The sequence below is a fragment of the Lissotriton helveticus genome, chromosome 8 (genome assembly GCF_964261635.1).
Source record: "Lissotriton helveticus chromosome 8, aLisHel1.1, whole genome shotgun sequence".
NCBI lineage: Eukaryota > Metazoa > Chordata > Amphibia > Caudata > Salamandridae > Lissotriton > Lissotriton helveticus.
This window is the reverse complement of record NC_136069.1, coordinates 1570820319-1570841499: the sequence shown is the minus strand read 5'-3', so window position 1 is coordinate 1570841499 and position 21181 is coordinate 1570820319. Positions and strand designations below refer to the sequence as shown.

Below are 21181 nucleotides of genomic sequence, written 5' to 3'. Positions count from 1 at the left end.
CCACTCCACTCGGCCCGGCCACTCCACTCGGCCCGGCCACTCCACTCCACTCGGCCCGGCCACTCCACTCCACTCGGCCCGGCCACTCCACTCCACTCGGCCCGGCCACTCCACTCGGCCCGGCCACTCCACTCCACTCGGCCCGGCCACTCCACTCCACTCGGCCCGGCCACTCCACTCCACTCGGCCACTCCACTCCACTCGGCCACTCCACTCCACTCGGCCACTCCACTCCACTCGGCCACTCCACTCCACTCGGCCACTCCACTCCACTCGGCCACTCCACTCCACTCGGCCACTCCACTCCACTCCACTCGGCCACTCCACTCGGCCACTCCACTCCACTCGGCCACTCCACTCGGCCACTCCACTCGGCCACTCCACTCCGCTCGGCCACTCCACTCCGCTCGGCCACTCCACTCCGCTCGGCCACTCCACTCCGCTCGGCCACTCCACTCCGCTCGGCCACTCCACTCGGCCACTCCACTCCGCCACTCCACTCCGCCCGGCCACTCCACTCCGCCCGGCCACTCCACTCCGCCCGGCCACTCCACTCCGCCCGGCCACTCCACTCCGCCCGGCCACTCCACTCCGCCCGGCCACTCCACTCCACTCGGCCACTCCACTCCACTCGGCCACTCCACTCCACTCGGCCACTCCACTCCACTCGGCCACTCCACTCCACTTGGCCACTCCACTCCGCTCGGCCACTCCACTCAGCTCGGCCACTCCACTCAGCTCGGCCACTCCACTCCGCTCGGCCACTCCGCTCGGCCACTCCACTCGGCCACTCCACTCGGCCACTCCGCTCGGCCACTCCACTCCGCTCGGCCACTCCACTCGGCCCGGCCACTCCACTCCACTCGGCCCGGCCACTCCACTCCACTCGGCCCGGCCACTCCACTCCACTCGGCCCGGCCACTCCACTCCACTCGGCCCGGCCACTCCACTCCACTCGGCCCGGCCACTCCACTCCACTCGGCCCGGCCACTCCACTCCACTCGGCCCGGCCACTCCACTCCACTCGGCCCGGCCACTCCACTCCACTCGGCCCGGCCACTCCACTCCACTCGGCCCGGCCACTCCACTCCACTCGGCCCGGCCACTCCACTCCACTCGGCCCGGCCACTCCACTCCACTCGGCCCGGCCACTCCACTCCACTCGGCCCGGCCACTCCACTCCACTCGGCCCGGCCACTCCACTCCACTCGGCCCGGCCACTCCACTCCACTCGGCCCGGCCACTCCACTCCACTCGGCCCGGCCACTCCACTCCACTCGGCCCGGCCACTCCACTCGGCCCGGCCACTCCACTCGGCCCGGCCACTCCACTCGGCCCGGCCACTCCACTCGGCCCGGCCACTCCACTCCACTCGGCCCGGCCACTCCACTCGGCCCGGCCACTCCACTCCACTCGGCCCGGCCACTCCACTCTGCTCGGCCACTCCACTCTGCTCGGCCACTCCACTCCGCTCGGCCACGCCACTCCACTCCGCTCGGCCACTCCACTCCGCTCGGCCACTCCACTCGGCCACTCCACTCCACTCGGCCACTCCACTCGGCCCGGCCACTCCACTCGGCCCGGCCACTCCACTCCACTCGGCCCGGCCACTCCACTCCACTCGGCCCGGCCACTCCACTCCACTCGGCCCGGCCACTCCACTCCACTCGGCCCGGCCACTCCACTCGGCCCGGCCACTCCACTCGGCCCGGCCACTCCACTCGGCCCGGCCACTCCACTCGGCCCGGCCACTCCACTCGGCCCGGCCACTCCACTCGGCCCGGCCACTCCACTCCACTCGGCCCGGCCACTCCACTCGGCCCGGCCACTCCACTCGGCCCGGCCACTCCACTCGGCCCGGCCACTCCACTCCACTCGGCCCGGCCACTCCACTCGGCCCGGCCACTCCACTCGGCCCGGCCACTCCACTCCACTCCGCTCGGCCACTCCACTCCGCTCGGCCACTCCACTCGGCCACTCCACTTGGCCACTACACTCCACTCGGCCCGGCCACTCCACTCGGCCCGGCCACTCCACTCGGCCCGGCCACTCCACTCGGCCCGGCCACTCCACTCGGCCCGGCCACTCCACTCGGCCCGGCCACTCCACTCGGCCCGGCCACTCCACTCGGCCCGGCCACTCCACTCGGCCACTCCACTCGGCCCGGCCACTCCACTCGGCCCGGCCACTCCACTCGGCCCGGCCACTCCACTCGGCCCGGCCACTCCACTCCACTCGGCCCGGCCACTCCACTCCACTCGGCCCGGCCACTCCACTCCACTCGGCCCGGCCACTCCACTCCACTCGGCCCGGCCACTCCACTCGGCCCGGCCACTCCACTCCACTCGGCCCGGCCACTCCACTCCACTCGGCCCGGCCACTCCACTCCACTCGGCCCGGCCACTCCACTCGGCCCGGCCACTCCACTCCACTCGGCCCGGCCACTCCACTCCACTCGGCCCGGCCACTCCACTCCACTCGGCCCGGCCACTCCACTCGGCCCGGCCACACCACTCGGCCCGGCCACACCACTCGGCCCGGCCACTCCACTCGGCCACTCCACTCGGCCCGGCCACTCCACTCGGCCCGGCCACTCCACTCGGCCCGGCCACTCCACTCGGCCCGGCCACTCCACTCGGCCCGGCCACTCCACTCGGCCCGGCCACTCCACTCGGCCCGGCCACTCCACTCGGCCCGGCCACTCCACTCGGCCCGGCCACTCCACTCCACTCGGCCCGGCCACTCCACTCGGCCCGGCCACTCCACTCCACTCGGCCCGGCCACTCCACTCCGCCCGGCCACTCCACTCCGCCCGGCCACTCCACTCCACTCCACTCGGCCCGGCCACTCCACTCCACTCGGCCCGGCCACTCCACTCCACTCGGCCCGGCCACTCCACTCGGCCCGGCCACTCCACTCGGCCCGGCCACTCCACTCCACTCGGCCCGGCCACTCCACTCCACTCGGCCCGGCCACTCCACTCCACTCGGCCCGGCCACTCCACTCGGCCACTCCACTCCACTCGGCCCGGCCACTCCACTCGGCCCGGCCACTCCACTCCACTCGGCCCGGCCACTCCACTCCACTCGGCCCGGCCACTCCACTCCTCCACTCCACTCGGCCACTCCACTCCACTCGGCCACTCCACTCGGCCACTCCACTCGGCCCGGCCACTCCACTCCACTCGGCCCGGCCACTCCACTCGGCCACTCCACTCGGCCCGGCCACTCCACTCGGCCCGGCCACTCCACTCGGCCCGGCCACTCCACTCGGCCCGGCCACTCCACTCGGCCACTCCGCCCGGCCACTCCACTCCGCCCGGCCACTCCACTCCGCCCGGCCCGGCCACTCCACTCCACTCGGCCCGGCCACTCCACTCCGCCCGGCCACTCCACTCCACTCGGCCCGGCCACTCCACTCCACTCGGCCCGGCCACTCCACTCCACTCGGCCCGGCCACTCCACTCCACTCGGCCCGGCCACTCCACTCCACTCGGCCCGGCCACTCCACTCCACTCGGCCACTCCACTCGGCCCGGCCACTCCACTCCACTCGGCCCGGCCACTCCACTCGGCCCGGCCACTCCACTCCACTCGGCCCGGCCACTCCACTCGGCCCGGCCACTCCACTCCACTCCACTCGGCCCGGCCACTCCACTCCACTCGGCCCGGCCACTCCACTCCACTCGGCCCGGCCACTCCACTCCACTCGGCCCGGCCACTCCACTCCACTCGGCCCGGCCACTCCACTCCACTCGGCCCGGCCACTCCACTCCACTCGGCCCGGCCACTCCACTCCACTCGGCCCGGCCACTCGGCCCGGCCACTCCACTCGGCCCGGCCACTCCACTCGGCCCGGCCACTCCACTCGGCCCGGCCACTCCACTCGGCCCGGCCACTCCACTCCACTCGGCCCGGCCACTCGGCCACTCCACTCGGCCCGGCCACTCGGCCACTCCACTCCACTCCGCTCGGCCACTCTACTCCACTCCGCTCGGCCACTCTACTCCACTCCACTCGGCCCGGCCACTCCACTCCACTCGGCCCGGCCACTCCACTCGGCCCGGCCACTCCACTCCACTCGGCCCAGCCACTCCACTCCACTCGGCCCGGCCACTCCACTCGGCCCGGCCACTCCACTCGGCCCGGCCACTCCACTCGGCCCGGCAACTCCACTCGGCCCGGCAACTCCACTCGGCCCGGCAACTCCACTCGGCCCGGCCACTCCACTCGGCCCGGCCACTCCACTCGGCCCGGCCACTCCACTCGGCCCGGCCACTCCACTCGGCCCGGCCACTCCACTCGGCCCGGCCACTCCACTCCACTCGGCCCGGCCACTCCACTCCACTCGGCCCGGCCACTCCACTCCACTCGGCCCGGCCACTCCACTCCACTCCACTCGGCCCGGCCACTCCACTCCACTCGGCCCGGCCACTCCACTCCACTCGGCCCGGCCACTCCACACCACTCGGCCCGGCCACTCCACACCACTCGGCCCGGCCACTCCACACCACTCGGCCCGGCCACTCCACTCCACTCGGCCCGGCCACTCCACTCGGCCCGGCCACTCCACTCGGCCCGGCCACTCCACTCGGCCCGGCCACTCCACTCGGCCCGGCCACTCCACTCGGCCCGGCCACTCCACTCGGCCCGGCCACTCCACTCGGCCCGGCCACTCCACTCGGCCCGGCCACTCCACTCGGCCCGGCCACTCCACTCGGCCCGGCCACTCCACTCCACTCGGCCCGGCCACTCCACTCGGCCCGGCCACTCCACTCGGCCCGGCCACTCCACTCGGCCCGGCCACTCCACTCGGCCACTCCACTCCACTCCACTCCGCTCGGCCACTCTACTCCACTCCGCTCGGCCACTCCACTCGGCCCGGCCACTCCACTCCACTCGGCCCGGCCACTCCACTCCACTCGGCCCGGCCACTCCACTCCACTCGGCCCGGCCACTCCACTCCACTCGGCCCGGCCACTCCACTCCACTCGGCCCGGCCACTCCACTCCGCCCGGCCACTCCACTCCACTCCACTCGGCCCGGCCACTCCACTCCAATCGGCCCGGCCACTCCACTCCACTCGGCCACTCCACACCACTCGGCCCGGCCACTCCACACCACTCGGCCCGGCCACTCCACACCACTCGGCCCGGCCACTCCACACCACTCGGCCCGGCCACTCCACACCACTCGGCCCGGCCACTCCACACCACTCGGCCCGGCCACTCCACTCCACTCGGCCCGGCCACTCCACTCCACTCGGCCCGGCCACTCCACTCCACTCGGCCCGGCCACTCCACTCCACTCGGCCCGGCCACTCCACTCCACTCGGCCCGGCCACTCCACTCGGCCCGGCCACTCCACTCGGCCCGGCCACTCCACTCGGCCCGGCCACTCCACTCGGCCCGGCCACTCCACTCGGCCCGGCCACTCCACTCCACTCGGCCCGGCCACTCCACTCCACTCGGCCCGGCCACTCCACTCCACTCGGCCCGGCCACTCCACTCCACTCGGCCCGGCCACTCCACTCCACTCGGCCCGGCCACTCCACTCCACTCGGCCCGGCCACTCCACTCCACTCGGCCACTCCACTCGGCCCGGCCACTCCACTCCACTCGGCCCGGCCACTCCACTCCACTCGGCCCGGCCACTCCACTCCACTCGGCCCGGCCACTCCACTCGGCCCGGCCACTCCACTCGGCCCGGCCACTCCACTCCACTCGGCCCGGCCACTCCACTCCACTCGGCCCGGCCACTCCACTCCACTCGGCCCGGCCACTCCACTCCACTCGGCCCGGCCACTCCACTCGGCCCGGCCACTCCACTCGGCCACTCCACTCCACTCGGCCCGGCCACTCCACTCCACTCGGCCCGGCCACTCCACTCCACTCGGCCCGGCCACTCCACTCCGCTCGGCCCGGCCACTCCACTCCGCTCGGCCCGGCCACTCCACTCCGCTCGGCCCGGCCACTCCACTCCGCTCGGCCCGGCCACTCCACTCCGCTCGGCCCGGCCACTCCACTCCGCTCGGCCCGGCCACTCCACTCCGCTCGGCCCGGCCACTCCACTCCGCTCGGCCCGGCCACTCCACTCCGCTCGGCCCGGCCACTCCACTCCGCTCGGCCCGGCCACTCCACTCCGCTCGGCCCGGCCACTCCACTCCACTCGGCCCGGCCACTCCACTCCACTCGGCCCGGCCACTCCACTCGGCCCGGCCACTCCACTCGGCCCGGCCACTCCACTCGGCCCGGCCACTCCACTCGGCCCGGCCACTCCACTCGGCCCGGCCACTCCACTCGGCCCGGCCACTCCACTCCACTCCGCCCGGCCACTCCACTCCACTCCGCCCGGCCACTCCACTCCGCCCGGCCACTCCACTCCGCCCGGCCACTCCACTCCACTCGGCCCGGCCACTCCACTCCACTCGGCCACTCCACTCCACTCGGCCACTCCACTCCACTCCACTCGGCCACTCCACTCCACTCCACTCCGCCCGGCCACTCCACTCCACCCGGCCACTCCACTCGGCCCGGCCACTCCACTCGGCCCGGCCACTCGGCCCGGCCACTCCACTCGGCCCGGCCACTCCACTCCACTCGGCCCGGCCTCTCCACTCGGCCCGGACACTCCACTCGGCCCGGCCACTCCACTCGGCCCGGCCGCTCCACTCGGCCCGGCCACTCCACTCGGCCACTCCACTCGGCCCGGCCACTCCACTCCGCTCGGCCCGGCCACTCCACTCCGCTCGGCCCGGCCACTCCACTCCGCTCGGCCCGGCCACTCCACTCCGCTCGGCCCGGCCACTCCACTCCGCTCGGCCCGGCCACTCCACTCCACTCGGCCCGGCCACTCCACTCCACTCGGCCCGGCCACTCCACTCCACTCGGCCCGGCCACTCCACTCCACTCGGCCCGGCCACTCCACTCCACTCGGCCCGGCCACTCCACTCCACTCGGCCCGGCCACTCCACTCCACTCGGCCCGGCCACTCCACTCGGCCCGGCCACTCCACTCCACTCGGCCCGGCCACTCCACTCCACTCGGCCCGGCCACTCCACTCCACTCCGCCCAGCCACTCCACTCCACTCGGCCCGGCCACTCCACTCCACTCGGCCCGGCCACTCCGCCCGGCCACTCCGCCCGGCCACTCCACTCGGCCCGGCCACTCCACTCGGCCCGGCCACTCCACTCGGCCCGGCCACTCCACTCGGCCCGGCCACTCCACTCGGCCCGGCCACTCCACTCGGCCCGGCCACTCCACTCGGCCCGGCCACTCCACTCCACTCGGCCCGGCCACTCCACTCGGCCCGGCCACTCCACTCGGCCCGGCCACTCCACTCGGCCCGGCCACTCCACTCCACTCGGCCCGGCCACTCCACTCGGCCCGGCCACTCCACTCGGCCCGGCCACTCCACTCCACTCGGCCCGGCCACTCCACTCCACTCCACTCCACTCCACTCGGCCCGGCCACTCCACTCGGCCCGGCCACTCCACTCGGCCCGGCCACTCCACTCGGCCCGGCCACTCCACTCGGCCCGGCCACTCCACTCGGCCCGGCCACTCCACTCGGCCCGGCCACTCCACTCGGCCCGGCCACTCCACTCGGCCCGGCCACTCCACTCCACTCCGCCCGGCCACTCCACTCCACTCCGCCCGGCCACTCCACTCCGCCCGGCCACTCCACTCGGCCCGGCCACTCCACTCCACTCCACTCGGCCCGGCCACTCCACTCCACTCCACTCGGCCCGGCCACTCCACTCCACTCCACTCGGCCACTCCACTCCACTCGGCCACTCCACTCCACTCGGCCCGGCCACTCCACTCGGCCCGGCCACTCCACTCGGCCCGGCCACTCCACTCGGCCCGGCCACTCCACTCGGCCCGGCCACTCCACTCGGCCCGGCCACTCCACTCGGCCCGGCCACTCCACTCGGCCCGGCCACTCCACTCGGCCCGGCCACTCCACTCGGCCCGGCCACTCCACTCCACTCGGCCCGGCCACTCCACTCGGCCCGGCCAGTCCACTCCACTCGGCCCGGCCACTCCACTCCACTCGGCCCGGCCAGTCCACTCCACTCGGCCCGGCCAGTCCACTCCACTCGGCCCGGCCACTCCACTCCACTCGGCCCGGCCACTCCACTCCACTCGGCCCGGCCACTCCACTCCACTCGGCCCGGCCACTCCACTCGGCCCGGCCACTCCACTCGGCCCGGCCACTCCACTCCACTCGGCCCGGCCACTCCACTCCACTCGGCCACTCCACTCGGCCCGGCCACTCCACTCCACTCCACTCGGCCCGGCCACGCCACTCCACTCGGCCCGGCCACTCCACTCGGCCCGGCCACTCCACTCCACTCGGCCCGGCCACTCCACTCGGCCCGGCCACTCCACTCCACTCGGCCACTCCACTCGGCCACTCCACTCCACTCGGCCCGGCCACTCCACTCCACTCGGCCCGGCCACTCCACTCCACTCGGCCCGGCCACTCCACTCGGCCCGGCCACTCCACTCGGCCCGGCCACTCCACTCGGCCCGGCCACTCCACTCGGCCCGGCCACTCCACTCGGCCCGGCCACTCCACTCGGCCCGGCCACTCCACTCGGCCCGGCCACTCCACTCGGCCCGGCCACTCCACTCGGCCCGGCCACTCCACTCGGCCCGGCCACTCCACTCGGCCCGGCCACTCCACTCGGCCCGGCCACTCCACTCGGCCCGGCCACTCCACTCGGCCCGGCCACTCCACTCCGCCCGGCCACTCCACTCCGCCCGGCCACTCCACTCCGCCCGGCCACTCCACTCCGCCCGGCCACTCCACTCCACTCCACTCGGCCCGGCCACTCGGCCCGGCCACTCCACTCCACTCGGCCCGGCCACTCCACTCCACTCCACTCGGCCCGGCCACTCCACTCCACTCGGCCCGGCCACTCCACTCCACTCGGCCCGGCCACTCCACTCCACTCGGCCCGGCCACTCCACTCCACTCCACTCGGCCCGGCCACTCTACTCCACTCGGCCCGGCCACTCCACTCGGCCCGGCCACTCTACTCCGCTCGGCCCGGCCACTCTACTCCGCCCGGCCACTCTACTCCGCTCGGCCCGGCCACTCCACTCGGCCCGGCCACTCTACTCCACTCGGCCCGGCCACTCTACTCCGCCCGGCCACTCTACTCCGCTCGGCCCGGCCACTCTACTCCGCTCGGCCCGGCCACTCTACTCCGCTCCGCCCGGCCACTCTACTCCGCTCGGCCCGGCCACTCTACTCCGCCCGGCCCGGCCACTCTACTCCGCTCGGCCCGGCCACTCTACTCCGCTCGGCCCGGCCACTCTACTCCGCTCGGCCCGGCCACTCTACTCCGCTCGGCCCGGCCACTCTACTCCGCTCGGCCCGGCCACTCTACTCCGCTCGGCCCGGCCACTCTACTCCGCTCGGCCCGGCCACTCTACTCCGCTCGGCCCGGCCACTCCACTCCGCTCGGCCCGGCCACTCCACTCCACTCGGCCCGGCCACTCCACTCCACTCGGCCCGGCCACTCCACTCCACTCGGCCCGGCCACTCCACTCCACTCGGCCCGGCCACTCCACTCCACTCCACTCGGCCCGGCCACTCCACTCCACTCCACTCGGCCCGGCCACTCCACTCCACTCCACTCGGCCACTCCACTCCACTCGGCCACTCCACTCCACTCGGCCCGGCCACTCCACTCCACTCGGCCCGGCCACTCCACTCCACTCGGCCCGGCCACTCCACTCGGCCCGGCCACTCCACTCGGCCCGGCCACTCCACTCCACTCGGCCCGGCCACTCCACTCCACTCGGCCCGGCCCGGCCACTCCACTCCACTCGGCCCGGCCACTCCACTCCACTCGGCCCGGCCACTCCACTCCACTCGGCCCGGCCACTCCACTCCACTCGGCCCGGCCACTCCACTCCACTCGGCCCGGCCACTCCACTCCACTCGGCCCGGCCACTCCACTCCACTCGGCCCGGCCACTCCACTCCACTCGGCCCGGCCACTCCACTCCACTCGGCCCGGCCACTCCACTCCACTCGGCCCGGCCACTCCACTCCACTCGGCCCGGCCACTCCGCCCGGCCACTCCACTCCGCCCGGCCACTCCACTCCACTCGGCCCGGCCACTCCGCCCGGCCACTCCACTCCACTCGGCCCGGCCACTCCACTCCACTCGGCCCGGCCACTCCACTCCACTCGGCCCGGCCACTCCACTCCACTCGGCCCGGCCACTCCACTCCACTCGGCCCGGCCACTCCACTCCACTCGGCCCGGCCACTCCACTCGGCCCGGCCACTCCACTCCACTCGGCCCGGCCACTCCACTCCACTCCACTCGGCCACTCCACTCCACTCGGCCCGGCCACTCCACTCCACTCGGCCCGGCCACTCCACTCCACTCGGCCCGGCCACTCCACTCCACTCGGCCCGGCCACTCCACTCCACTCCACTCGGCCCGGCCACTCCACTCGGCCCGGCCACTCCACTCCACTCGGCCCGGCCACTCCACTCGGCCCGGCCACTCCACTCCACTCGGCCCGGCCACTCCACTCGGCCCGGCCACTCCACTCCACTCGGCCCGGCCACTCCACTCCACTCGGCCCGGCCACTCCACTCCACTCGGCCCGGCCACTCCACTCCACTCGGCCCGGCCACTCCACTCCACTCGGCCCGGCCACTCCACTCCACTCGGCCCGGCCACTCCACTCCACTCCACTCGGCCCGGCCACTCCACTCCACTCCACTCGGCCCGGCCACTCCACTCCACTCCACTCGGCCCGGCCACTCCACTCCACTCCACTCGGCCCGGCCACTCCACTCCACTCCACTCGGCCACTCCACTCCACTCGGCCACTCCACTCCACTCGGCCACTCCACTCGGCCACTCCACTCCACTCGGCCACTCCACTCCACTCGGCCACTCCACTCCACTCGGCCACTCCACTCCACTCGGCCACTCCACTCCACTCGGCCACTCCACTCGGCCCGGCCACTCCACTCCACTCGGCCCCTCCACTCCACTCGGCCCGGCCACTCCACTCCACTCGGCCCGGCCACTCCACTCCACTCCACTCCACTCGGCCCGGCCACTCCACTCCACTCCACTCCACTCGGCCCGGCCACTCCACTCCACTCGGCCCGGCCACTCCACTCCACTCGGCCCGGCCACTCCACTCCACTCTGCCCGGCCACTCCACTCCACTCTGCCCGGCCACTCCACTCCACTCTGCCCGGCCACTCCACTCCACTCGGCCCGGCCACTCCACTCCACTCCACTCGGCCCGGCCACTCCACTCCACTCCACTCGGCCCGGCCACTCCACTCCACTCCACTCGGCCCGGCCACTCCACTCCACTCCACTCGGCCCGGCCACTCCACTCCACTCCACTCGGCCACTCCACTCCACTCGGCCACTCCACTCCACTCGGCCACTCCACTCGGCCACTCCACTCCACTCGGCCACTCCACTCCACTCGGCCACTCCACTCCACTCGGCCACTCCACTCCACTCGGCCACTCCACTCCACTCGGCCACTCCACTCCACTCGGCCACTCCACTCGGCCCGGCCACTCCACTCCACTCGGCCCGGCCACTCCACTCCACTCGGCCCGGCCACTCCACTCCACTCGGCCCGGCCACTCCACTCCACTCCACTCGGCCCGGCCACTCCACTCCACTCCACTCCACTCGGCCCGGCCACTCCACTCCACTCGGCCCGGCCACTCCACTCCACTCGGCCCGGCCACTCCACTCCACTCGGCCCGGCCACTCCACTCCACTCTGCCCGGCCACTCCACTCCACTCTGCCCGGCCACTCCACTCCACTCTGCCCGGCCACTCCACTCCACTCGGCCCGGCCACTCCACTCCGCCCGGCCACTCCACTCCGCCCGGCCACTCCACTCGGCCCGGCCACTCCACTCGGCCCGGCCACTCCACTCGGCCCGGCCACTCCACTCGGCCCGGCCACTCCACTCGGCCCGGCCACTCCACTCGGCCCGGCCACTCCACTCGGCCCGGCCACTCCACTCGGCCCGGCCACTCCACTCGGCCCGGCCACTCCACTCGGCCCGGCCACTCCACTCGGCTCGTCCACTCCACTCGGCTCGTCCACTCCACTCGGCTCGTCCACTCCACTCGGCTCGTCCACTCCACTCGGCTCGGCCACTCCACTCGGCCCGGCCACTCCACTCCACTCGGCCCGGCCACTCCACTCCACTCGGCCCGGCCACTTCACTCCACTCCACTCGGCCCGGCCACTCCACTCCACTCGGCCCGGCCACTCCACTCCACTCGGCCCGGCCACTCCACTCCACTCGGCCCGGCCACTCCACTCCACTCGGCCCGGCCACTCCACTCCACTCGGCCCGGCCACTCCACTCCACTCGGCCCGGCCACTCCACTCCACTCGGCCCGGCCACTCCACTCCACTCGGCCCGGCCACTCCACTCGGCCCGGCCACTCCACTCGGCCCGGCCACTCCACTCGGCCCGGCCACTCCACTCGGCCCGGCCACTCCACTCGGCCCGGCCACTCCACTCGGCTCGTCCACTCCACTCGGCTCGTCCACTCCACTCGGCCCGGCCACTCCACTCGGCTCGTCCACTCCACTCGGCTCGTCCACTCCACTCGGCTCGTCCACTCCACTCGGCTCGTCCACTCCACTCGGCTCGTCCACTCCACTCGGCCCGGCCACTCCACTCCACTCGGCCCGGCCACTTCACTCCACTCCACTCGGCCCGGCCACTCCACTCCACTCGGCCCGGCCACTCCACTCCACTCGGCCCGGCCACTCCACTCCACTCGGCCCGGCCACTCCACTCCACTCGGCCCGGCCACTCCACTCCACTCGGCCCGGCCACTCCACTCCACTCGGCCCGGCCACTCCACTCCACTCTGCCCGGCCACTCCACTCCACTCGGCCCGGCCACTCCACTCCACTCGGCCCGGCCACTCCACTCCGCTCGGCCCGGCCACTCCACTCCGCTCGGCCCGGCCACTCCACTCCGCCCGGCCACTCCACTCCGCTCGGCCCGGCCACTCCACTCCGCTCGGCCCGGCCACTCCGCTCGGCCCGGCCACTCCACTCGGCCCGGCCACTCCACTCGGCCCGGCCACTCCACTCGGCCCGGCCACTCCACTCGGCCCGGCCACTCCACTCGGCTCGTCCACTCCACTCGGCTCGTCCACTCCACTCGGCTCGTCCACTCCACTCGGCTCGTCCACTCCACTCGGCTCGTCCACTCCACTCGGCTCGTCCACTCCACTCGGCTCGTCCACTCCACTCGGCTCGTCCACTCCACTCGGCTCGTCCACTCCACTCCACTCGGCCACTCCGCTCGGCCAGGCCACTCCTCCACTCCACTCGGCCAGGCCACTGGAGCATCAAAAAAAGAGGTACACAGAAAAGTGAGATTTCTGCACTTTGTATTCAAGGAAGAGAAAAGGCTGAGTCTCACTAAAAGGATCCCATTGACCCTGCACAACAGTCTTCAGTTTCACCTCTTAACCTTACCATCTACCAAAGAGCATTGCTTCAGGAAGTCTATTCAGCAGCCCATTACTCATAAAGCCTTCATTGAATTTATACAGGGAGCCATATTACTAGTCTCCTCTGTCTGAATGTCTACCTGCCATCAGTAAGCCCTTGGACCTTGATAAAGTGTGTCCTACCCCATCAAACATGTTTGATAGAGTAGGGCGCACGCAAAGATCAGCACGTACGATACAGACAGGGCTTATCAAGGTTCAGGGCTTACTTTCCACACTAACGACAGGCTAGTGGATTCTTAAATTGGAGAACTGTTGAAGTCAATTGAATAAATATTGATGAGGGGTCAACTCTACAGTATGAAAGATTTACAGTGTACAACAGGTCTTAATCTGAATTTGGATTCTCAAATAAACTGGGCCTGACCTTGGAATTGGATGCTTGAATTGCGGAGTCTTTATTGCATTTTCTTTCACCTTTTTTTACGTCTCGTCTGGTGAAGCAGCGCATGCGCTGCTCGCGCCATTGCGAGTACCTTTTGGAATCAGTTCTGCGAAGACTCTCACCTATGCGTCTGCAATGGACAAAGATGTCTGCTCTTCCCATTTGTCCATTGCAAACAGCATGCGCGTGTCCGCAGGGACTGTGAACAGTCCCACTCCATTTTGTTACCATAGCAACAAAAATGACGCTTCACGTGTGCTTTTTTTTTTAATGTCAGTTCCCCCAGGGTGCAAGCAGGCAACCACCCCCGTGTGTTTATTCCGCCTGCAGTTTCCCCTGGGCACAAGCAGGCATCCACTTCTGTGTTTTTGTTCCGCCTGCAGCTTCCCCGGGGCACAAGCAGGCATCCACTTATGTGTTTTTGGTGACTTTCGGTCGGCTCCTCTCACTTTCGGAAATACTGTCGACTGGTCTGACTGCTTCTAGTCATGTCAGAATGTTGGAAACCGTAACCACGCGGCAGCGAACAAGTCTTCAAAGGCCAGGGGGTCACAAGGGGACACGGACGTCCGCACTTGAAGCCCACGTGTCCGGTGCTGCGATGATTGATCTTTACCTGCCGCCCCCTGCGCGATCCCTTGCCAGGCTCCCAGAAAATCTTCTACCGCCCAGCTCCTGTAGCCTCGCCAGACATCTTCCTTCGCTCTGGTTGTAACCCTCGCACATCTGTCTTTGCAAACAAAAATAACACGTAGCGTTTCTACCATTCACATTGGGTGTTATTCCATAAGATCAATCTCTCTCTCCATCTTCTGACACCCTGCTCTCTCACTTTCCTGCAGCTCACTTCACACACACCTCCCACACTCCCTTTCTCACTCTCATCATGATCCTCACACATCTCAAAACTTTTCCGTTTCCACACTCCCCTTAACACAAGCACAACACTCTGCCTTTCCCGAAATATACCTCACTCTCATGACCTCTTCTTATACACACTCCTCTTTCCCCCCTCTTTCACAGGCTTTAATCTCAGGCAAACACGTTTTGTGGGATTTATGTCCCTTTTCCTCATGACCTGTTTCTCACATTCACTTTTTCTTTCTCGCTCTATCACTCATGCAGACGCACATTGCAAGAAAGGCTGTGCTTCTATGGCTGCCTATCATTAGGGCAAATATTGAAAGATAATTATTTGAATTTACACTGGTGAAAACAAATCGGCGTTTCATAATTATGTAACACTAATCTAGAGGCCTCGATTATGTCAGTGCGGCAACTCCTGTGCGCAAACCAAGGCCGTCATGAGTTAACTATTTAACTTATTTTTTTGTTTTGATGTTACTAACAAAATAAATGTTTAAGGCCATTTAGACACTGCTGGGACTTCGGGCGGATTGTGGTTTTTGACGCATCATATATTGCTTATACATCTGTAACCTATTGGGGCAAAATTATTTGCAGCAGTAAATGAACCTTCTGTGTAACTTTGCTAATATGAGGCACACTGTAATCGCTTTGAAAATGTTTTAAATGCATGTGTACCACGTGATCCTAAACTTGGTGCTGCCCTTGCACGCCTCAGCTTGGTACTGCTTGGACAGCTGTCACAAAAACAAGCATAAAAAATGCAATCGGTCGCGCCTTTGATGAAGTTAAAGCCATTTGCTTTGCTAATGGTATTGTATAGCAAAGCAAATGGCTTTAACTTAATGAAAGGCGAGACCTATTGCATTTTTAATGCTTGTTATTTACTACTACCCATGAGAAACTCCAGGGTTGGGACGAAACACGTGTCGGGTGAATCATCTGTATGGCTGAAGAATCTATACTCTATATGATGGCATGTGAATAATAAAAGGAACCACTCAACTTCTTATGAATTTTGGACTTTTGGTTTGAAGAGGAGAAAATGAGGACTATTTTTGACTGCGGGCAAAAAATGTATGTTAACAAGCCATAATACTAGAAGTCTGTACATGTATGAGAGTGCTGCAATATTTACTAACTATGTAAGTATCATTGATTTTTAAGTAGCTTAAACTAGGTTTCATAAAGCGCTCCAACACCCAGAGATTTCTTGGTACTAGAATTGAGGCAGTGAAGAGAATTGCAAAGAGAAGAAAGTAAAGGGCCATGTTTTAATGACCTTTCTCAGCATTTTGAGATTTGGCAAAGATTTAATCTAAACTGGGGGAATTCTCTGATGCTAACGCCAAAAATGGATGGAAGTGAAGTACGGTTTGTTTTCCACAGTTCATCACTATAAATGTTCATCAAGCTGTTCAGCGTGATGCAAAATTAACTCTGGTACGCATGTTTTTTCCAGAGGAAACTCAAAATGTTAGAATGAGGGCGTCAGTGTTGTAATCTGCATTGCTCACTGTGTTCTCGTGGAATTTAGGAGGTTGTAGTTGCTCACTGTTTTTCAGGTTAGAAGTATTCCAGTGTTATTCAGAAGAGAGCAATCCCGGTGAACTATGATTCGGTTATATACGCAGTTCTGGTGAGCCCGTTGATGGTCTGCTCACGTTATGCTGCTTGTGAGCCAAGTCTGTTCCTGGTACATTCTTCTTAAATCGTTGAGCGTGTGTGTATGTATACAATAGCATTTTTATTTTTGTTTTAAGCAGGCCCAACCCCTCGTGCACGCCCACGCCAAGCTCTGAGTCAATCGAGGATTATGTTTCCGGTGATTACTATTAGAACGCGGTCGATCGGGTTTTACAATAAATGTAGTAATGCCCTGATGAGTAGCCTATTTTGGCTATGGGGCACGTGACTGTGCTCTCTTATGCCAAGAAGTAAACAGAACGTCCAGAAACTGTTTTGGGAATCTACAAGGAACATCTCTCAAGTTTAAGTCCAGTATGGATTTTGCTAGTTTTCAGCTTTGGCTCACAGAGGTCACGTTGTATGGAGGTAGGGCTTGTTGTCTAATTGATATACTCAATTATTTTAACTTCGTGCGTTTCTTGAACTTTCTAGATAAATACTTTACTGCTTTGGAATCTGCCCAACCGTAACAACTTTGATTGGAACATTTTTACAGTTTGTGTGATTGTCTTGGAAAAGGAAATGTGATGTTATCGATTTAGCGTTTCTCATGTAGTGCTGTGCCCTTTATTTACATTTGTCTTTCCCGTGCACTTGTAGATTAAGTTGTGGACTCAGTTACTTTTTTACAGTTCATTGATGAGGTGTCTTCCATCGTGTGATACGGCAGGTTGTGTGATACGGCAGGTTGTTGATTCTAGCTCTGTCAATAGACTTGACCGATAAATGTACTTTCGACAAGCTAGTTTTCTCCATGTGCATATCGTGTCTGTTTCCATGGTTTCCATTGTATGAACTAGTTTGATTCCTTTATTTTTCCGTGCAGAAGGGCACGTTTTGTTCCATATCACTTTTCAAGGCTGGCACATCTAGAATGTAAAGTTGATTAATGGCTTATAGTTATTCATGATTGAGGGACCCTTGCCCTGCTCAGTCTAGGAGATCATGCTACCTTAAAATTGACTTTCGATGTCCGACCCTACAAGAATTTCAGAAGAGGCATCCTTAGTGAAAGTCCACAACTATAGCTGTAGTCGTGAATGCAGTGCCCATCTACACAGAGGAAGTTTAGTTTCTCACCAGATGCATCAGTATGTTGCTTTCAGAGCATTTTAATGACCACAAATGGAACTGAGGTTTGTTTCTTAAAATCCGTTAAATGAAATTTAAAGAATCAACAATTTAGGCACTTTTGAAGGGAGGTACGGCATTTGAAAAATTGCGACTATTTGGTGGTGTTTATTTTATTTCTACTTTAACATTTAAAGCATTGTAATGCTACCTAACTTTTTAAAACTTATTTTGGCAAGTACATTTGAAGAATATTATTGGTTTTCAGAGACACTTGAAGTGACAGTTTGTTTTGTTGCAGTTTAAGCTCTGGAATCATTACGACAGCTCGCATTACTATTGGAAATACTGTCCTGGATGGGTATCAAAATTGTGGTTGTAATTGATAGCATTCTGCAAGGGATACACTTACCATTGGGGTGGCATTACCAACTGACTTGTAATACTTTGGACTAATATAAAGGGCCTGCAGTGTGGTAAGTGGTTTTATTATGATTATCCCAAAATATATTATGTATTTCTGCATTCCCTTTAAGTGTAAGAAATTCGTGTTGCTGCTATTTTGGATTCTACTTATTTAAGCATCTGTCCATGTCTGCTGTGCAAGCAGTACTTGGTGCGAGTCGCTGTATGCATTTGGCTCACCATCCCACCCTGTTGTGTTTGGGTAGACTGGCATATCGGCTTGTGACATAACAGCAACTGCAGCCATGGCTCCTTTGAAGACAGCACAGTCATTGTTGGTGACTAAGGGGGTTGTCCTGCTCAATGTTTAGTTTGGGAGGAGAGGGCGAGAGGATAGTTACTCTAGGAAATGCCTAAAAAGCAATAATGCGCGAGCAAACCACTTTTGAAACCGAGACCATATTTCAACTTTAATTATAGTTGAATAACTGTTCATCTGTTTTCCTTTCCTGGGGCTTTCAGTCTCAAACCCAAAAATCCAGAGCTTTCCTTGCCATTATTGCTGTGTAGAGGACATTTTGGAACAAAATAGTAACTTTTATGTTGCCCCAGTATTGGAACTTTCATAGATTCCCATGCTTTGTATCATTCCCCGTCGTCGGAATGGGAGCCTCGGTAGTATAAAAACCATAGAAACAAAAGAGAAGAATAGGCCTAGGCCTCATCTCATTTTGTATCCTATCACCCTCTTTTTGTAAAAGAGACCAAACTTTTGCCAGGACCAATCAAGCAGCCTCACCCCATAGAACCTTCCTGAGAGAGCTCAGAGCCTCAGATTTTTCTACCGCACGTTGTGCTAGGGAGTCTCCACTGAGCTCTGCTCAGTTTTCTCAATTTTTCTGGTTATTTCTTCAAGTTTTCTGCTAAATTCGACATGTCTGACAAGGAGAAGAAGGCCTTATTCAGGTCCTGCGCCTCTTGTGGGAAAAAACGACTTTTTGTGGAGGATAACCATGACAACTGTATTTATTGCTTATATCCTGACCACAAGGCCACAGACTACAAAATTTGTAGAACCTTCTCTACCAAGACTCTTCGTGACAGAGAAGGTCGGCTTTTAACCTGGCTTCAAAAGATGAAGACTCGGAAGGAGGTGCTCTCATCGGATGAGGAGGATTCCACATCTTTTGCATCCTCTCACAGGTCCAGGAAGAGGGGTAGGTCTCCCCCCTGGTTCTTCTACATCTGAGCCCCCTCTTAAGGCCCCTCATAAGATCTCTGACAGGTCTGAGAGGGCTGGTCCCCTTCACTCTCCTCACGGAAGTGAAAAGGAGAGGCAGGGACAGGCTGCTGGAATGGTTACAGCCTTAAAGGACAAAAAGGAGGTTGCTATCTCTTCTCCTCCATCCAAAAAGGACAAATCCAGTGACAAACACTCTTCTGTCACTCCAGGATCCGGGCCGGAGAAAAAACAGCGTCCGTCGACGACGAAAACACCAGGTACGTCGACGACTATTACATCTGCGAAAATTCCCGCTGTTTCCTTGGCTCCGTCGACGGGCTCGTCGGCGGTAGCGATCTCCACGTCGACGACTTCGTCGTCATTCAAAGTTCCGGGTTCGTCGACGCTGACATCTTCCACGTCGACGACGACGAGCAAAGTGCTATCGACGGCCTCGTCGATGACGAAAACTACGTCGACGACTTCGACGTCGATGCTGATGACGACTAGTTCGTCTACGAAGCCGTCGACAATTATTCCGTCGACAGTAAGAATTGTGTCGACGAAGACAGCTGTACAGTCGACGATTCCATCGGCAAGACCGTCGACGACTGCTGCACCGTTGACGGCGCCGTCGACTGGTCAAAAAATGCATTTTCCACTACAGAAGATGAAAATTACGCCGGAGATGACGTCTCCGAGACGAGTTTCTTCACATCCACCAACAATGCTTCTGGATGATGAATCTGAGGAGGAGGAGGATGACAATTATGGTGTTGCCTATAGTCCCTCTGACTTAAATGTAAAGTTGCAGGAGACGGACTCGGAGGAGTATTACGAACATACAGGTGGCCAACAGTTGCATCATTATGTTCCGGAAGAGCGACGCCCTCCTGGTTTGGGACAGAGCATGGTGGCCATGCCCTCCTCTCTCATATCTGATCTACAGATGATTCTGCAGGATTATCGGAACAGGTTTCCTTCGGAACCTTCAGTGCAGTCTGCGCAACCTCCACCTCCGGTGCAGTTGCAAGTGCAGCCAGTTATTGGTCTACCTCCGTTACCAGTGGTGCCCCTCTCGCCACCACCAGTGATACCTATGGTCCGTGCCCGGACACCGGATCACGAACCTGCTCATGCTGTCCAGCAGCATACCTCTTCGGATGAGGAGGCTGTACAGGTGGATCACTTGATTGATCCATTGCAAGACCCAGACTTGGATCAAGGTGACAGTGGGCTACAGGATCCGGACGCCACTGGTCGTGATACGTCTATCTCCCCTCCAGTTGATATAGGGGGTTTTCATAACCTGATGGAAAGGGCAGCGGAGAGGTTTGGACTGCCGATTACAAGAGAAGAATCTGAATGTTTCCTTTATGACTTCAAGGAACAATACAGGAGATCTGTCAAGTCCATTCCCATCATTGAGCATGTGTGGGAGGAAGGTATGAAAATTATGCAAAATCCGGCCACGGTTATTCCGGTTCTCCCCAGGCTGGAAAAAAAGTATAAGGCTCCAGAAGGCAGTCCAGCTTGTCGTCTTGGCCAGCCAAAGCCTGATTCAGTGATCTCACAGGCTGCCCAAAGCAAGTCCAAGAACCCGTCCACACCTTTGATGACTACTCCGGACAAGGACGGTAGGCGTCTGGATAACGTGGGGAAGAGATTTTCATCCATGGCCAGCTTGCTTGTTAGAGCGGCAAATGCTCTTGCCATTGTAGGCAGATACGACCGCCAGATGTGGTGCGACATGGAACCCTTCGTGGAACAACTACCAGACTCCACAAGGGATGAGGCCAAGAGAGTGCTGATAGAAGGAGAGAAGTCTTCCGCAGAAGTTATCGACTGTGCTATGGACATTGCTTCCACGGCGTTTCGAGCCTTAGCAGGGTCAGCAGTGCTACGTCGCCAGGGCTGGTTAAGAGCCACCTTGTTTCGTCAGGAGGTCCAAAATAAGATCCTGGATCTCCCATTCGATGAAAA

The 21181-nt window shown here is 63.2% G+C and overlaps 1 protein-coding gene across 2 annotated transcripts in view; it reads left to right on the top strand.

Annotated features, from left to right (window-relative positions):
- The window catches only part of RNF169 (ring finger protein 169), a 237941-nt gene that overhangs the window by 11276 nt on the left and 205484 nt on the right, over positions 1-21181 (top strand). Inside the window, exon 1 of one of the 2 annotated variants that reach the window (XM_078658578.1) lies at positions 16763-16866. The exons of the other annotated variant lie outside the window; for it this stretch is intronic. Within the exon in view, the coding sequence (XP_078514704.1) occupies positions 16815-16866 (52 nt within the window). The 5' untranslated portion in view covers positions 16763-16814. Of the gene's footprint in view, positions 1-16762; positions 16867-21181 lie in introns of those variants that run through there. 2 annotated transcript variants of the gene reach the window in all.